This window comes from Lycium ferocissimum, chromosome 5 (genome assembly GCF_029784015.1).
Source record: "Lycium ferocissimum isolate CSIRO_LF1 chromosome 5, AGI_CSIRO_Lferr_CH_V1, whole genome shotgun sequence".
Taxonomy (NCBI): domain Eukaryota; kingdom Viridiplantae; phylum Streptophyta; class Magnoliopsida; order Solanales; family Solanaceae; genus Lycium; species Lycium ferocissimum.
In genome coordinates this window covers 53,025,475-53,029,408 of record NC_081346.1, presented here as the reverse complement: position 1 = coordinate 53,029,408, position 3,934 = coordinate 53,025,475, and the positions used below count along the sequence as shown (strand labels likewise).

Genomic DNA, 3,934 nt, shown 5'->3' with positions numbered 1-3,934 from the left:
TTCCATCAAGACCGAATTGAATTTTGTCTATTACGTGCGGGAAGAAAAGGTCAATTACGTGCGATTAATAACCATTGCGGTCCTCAAATATTTGACTGAACCAATATCGACCACAATAATCACGTATTCCCTACAAACATAAAGGAAAGATACTACTAGTATATATCAAGCAACAGATCTGGATCTCCTTTTGGAGAAAAATCAAGGTTGAAATTTCAACTAAAATGACAGGTTAGGCATAATACTGGACTAATAATAGCTCATATATACACGTCCTTAAATCATATCAAATGTCTGAAAACCAAAAAAGGGTACTCCCTCCATTTTAAAATACTTTTCGTTCTTAATATCTAAAACTATACGTCTCAAAATACTTGTCATGTTAAAAATCAAGATAAAATTAAATAGTTTTTTCCAATTTATGCAAATGGATCCCTAAGTCTATACTAGTCTTTGATGCAAATGGATCCTCAACATTAAAGACCTGTCTTTTCTTTTAGAAAATTATTTGATAGAAGACTAGTCCAATTCATTCATGACTTTTCTTTATATTCACATGAGTATAAACGCGGTTGTCAGTAGCACTTGGCCGCATAAATATGCTATACCACAAGCAACAATCTACCTCTAACCTCTTAAGAAAAAAAATAGTATTATCAATTTCTCTGAATTTTAGCATATCCATGGCAGAATCAACCTATGTAGTTATGCCTAATAATCCAATTGCTGTAATCGGGTCCCAATATTGCGCGCCTAACCAGGTTGATCTTGTTATATCAAGGAAGGTGAAGACACTTAGATATGGAGAATTTGTTGTTTCTGATATGAATGGTAACTTAATGTTCAAAGTTAGAGGAGGCCAAGCTTTTGCGTGGCATGATAAAAGAGTTATTCTGGATGCTGCAGGCAATCCCATGGTTAATCTCAAACAAAAGGTATATGATTATTGTTTTTTATTTATCCTTTATTTTTTTTATTCAAGCTGACGGGCTATTGGAAAAAGCCTCTCTACCCCACAAAGGTAGGGGTAAGGTCTACGTATATCCTACCATCTGCAGGCACACTTGTGAGATTATACTGAGTATGTTATTATTGTTGTTGTTGTTATTTTTTCTCCGTATATTCTTTAATATCGACAGTGATAAGTTATAATCATAGCTTTTTATGTTCTATGTACTAACAGGATAGAAATTAACTCTTCATATCGAGCTGATATGATAACCTGGAAATTAAAGTAATAGCCAACTATAAACAGTTAAATTGTACCGACATGTGAAAAAAAAAATAACATTGTCAGTTTGTATAATTTAAACAACTATTTTTTCGAGCTTAAATTGAACACTTCGACAGTTAATATAATGATGTTTTATACTATCAGCAAATTTTGACTTGTGATAGCAAATTTATTATTATTTAATACTTACCATTGTTATTTAATTGTAATTAATTACCTTATAAGTGACTTGATAATATAATTTTTTTCATGTTAATGCTAAAGTTTTTGGTGTGAAATAATTTATGTAGATATTGAGTGAGCACTCAAGATGGAATGTATTTAGAGGAGAAAACACGGATGACAAAGACTTTTTATTTACTGTAAAGACAACATCCATCTTTCAATGGAAGACCAAATTGGCCGTTTTCTTAGCAAATAACAATTCAAAGGAGAAAGATTGCGATTTTCTGATAAAGGGAAGTTGGTCCGATAAATCATGTGCTATATATGCTGGAGATTCTTCTACCATAGTTGCTCAGGTAAGCTATTACTGATCTTACTTTCTACAATTTTTTTTTTTTTTTTGGTATTGAATAAAATGAAATTACCCGTGGTATTTAATTATATTTTTAGAAAGGGTGATGCTATTATTATTTCGAGTGTCATACTATTATTACTACGATATTTCCAAATATTTTTTGAGTGTAGTACTTTTTATAAAGTCGAGGGAGCGTCCTGTCTTCAACACTTCTCCCTCCGTCCCATTTTAACTTTCATTGTAGTTTTTTCACGTCCATTAAGAAAAAGTAATAAATATAAGGTATAATTTAATTAGCTATCACTATTAGTTAATAAAAGTAGATTGACTTATTCTTCTTGAATAATGTGTCATTAAAGATATATCTGGAAACAGTTACCAAATTTCGTCTTAACTTTTGAAAGTAACAATTATTTTGAGACAATTCTTTAAGCTAAAATAACGGTTAGCTTGGGACGGACGGAATCGCTGTATCATACCACAAGGGTTTGGCTTGTGTTTTCTTTTGTTAAGCTCATGGTACTCCTCTCTTAAAAGACTTAGGCACGACGATTAAATTTCTAAGATATCTATGAATTAAATTTCAACAAAATTATTATATGAGTTCACACACAAAAAAATAATAAATATTTTGACTCTCATATTCCGAATTTCACCAATTTTCTTTGTAAATGGAATCAGTTGATACATGCACCAGATTTAGTACTCCTTCTTTCCCAATTTATCTGTGGGATTCGGAGTATGCAAGGGTCAAAACACTTCAGTTTGACTATGAATTCGGGTATAGCTTCTTAAAAAATTATTAAAAAATTCACACTTGGAAACTAAACGAAAAATACTACAAGCAACATAGTTAATGTTTCAAAATATATTTAAAAAAAAAAACAATTAAAAAATTATAGTTAAAGAAAAAATAATTTGACTACCCAAGCAATAACACCTTCATATAAATTGAGACGGAAAAAAGAATTTTTCTTTATTCTTCTTAGACAATTTTCTTTCTTGATTCAACGTGGTAAACTAATGAACATTATACTTACACGGTATTGTTGTGAATGACTTATTGCAGATGCATAAGAAAATTACTGCTAAGAGTTTATTGATTGGAAAAGACAATTTCATGGTGACAGTGTATCCAAACGTTGATCAAGCCTTTATTGTCTCATTAATAGTAATCCTTGATGCTATCAATGCCCCCGTAGCTGCTGCTGCTGCCGCAGGTGCCGCTATCGGTACCGGAATATCTTGTTAGAGACTCTTAGCGTGTTTTTAGTATTAATTTGTTGTATATAATGCTACCTTGTACATCGTGGTTGGTAAGCAGAATAAATGAGAAGTTAGATTATTTTTTTCTTTCAGATTCTTCTTCCATCTTCTTCTCTCGCTATTCATCTTGTTCGTCCAAGTTTTACACCAACGGGTAGCTATTTTGACAATAACGACTCATTTCTTCACTAAATCAAATAAAATTAATAGTAGCAGTAGAATAACAGCATCAATAATAATAAAAGCTCTCTAAAACGACAACTAATAGATATCGCATGTATGAATCTTTTTATTTTATTGTGTCTTATCTTTAGCTAAGTCTACATTGATTACGGGAAATTGCAGGTCTTTCGAGACAACTTCCGTCCATGTGATTTTAGATTTACCTATTCCTATTTCAACACATGCACTCACCGTAGTTTCACACCTACAAGCAAGTGCGTCTCTACGTAAGTCAACGCAAGACATGACCAAGCCATTTCAACCGTTCTTCTCTCATTTTATTTTCAATGGGTGTGTGCTACTTGCACATCTTTTAGCGAGTGTGGTCATTTATAATCTTATCTAATATTGTATGACCGCTCATCTATCTTACCATCCGATCCACATCTCCACAACACCGTTCTTTTGGATCTGTTGAACTTTAGTGGTCTTACATTCACTATCATAAAACTAAATTTCATCCATGTCCTAACTTATCGTGCCACACTCCCAAACTAGGGTGGGACGTAATATGTACCCAACCTATATGACCCATCTAGTGAACCCTGAACTAGCTGGTTGAAGGTCTTAGCAATTCATAACTTTCAAATAGCTACTAATAAATGTCTTCACACATTAATAGTCTGAAAGGTGAATAGTAGATTAATGCTAAAATATCTGAAAGCCAGAATTCACTAGCAAGTCATGAGCCT

The 3,934-nt window shown here is 32.4% G+C and overlaps 1 protein-coding gene across 1 annotated transcript; it reads left to right on the top strand.

Annotated features, from left to right (window-relative positions):
• Nucleotides 1-683: 683 nt before the first annotated feature.
• LOC132058408 (protein LURP-one-related 10-like) lies at nt 684-3,039 on the top strand. Its single transcript, XM_059450918.1, has 3 exons — nt 684-935; nt 1,525-1,755; nt 2,824-3,039. Exons 1-3 carry the CDS (start codon nt 684-686, stop codon nt 3,004-3,006), a joined length of 666 nt encoding a protein of 221 aa, XP_059306901.1. The 3' UTR covers nt 3,007-3,039.
• Nucleotides 3,040-3,934: the final 895 nt, after the last annotated feature.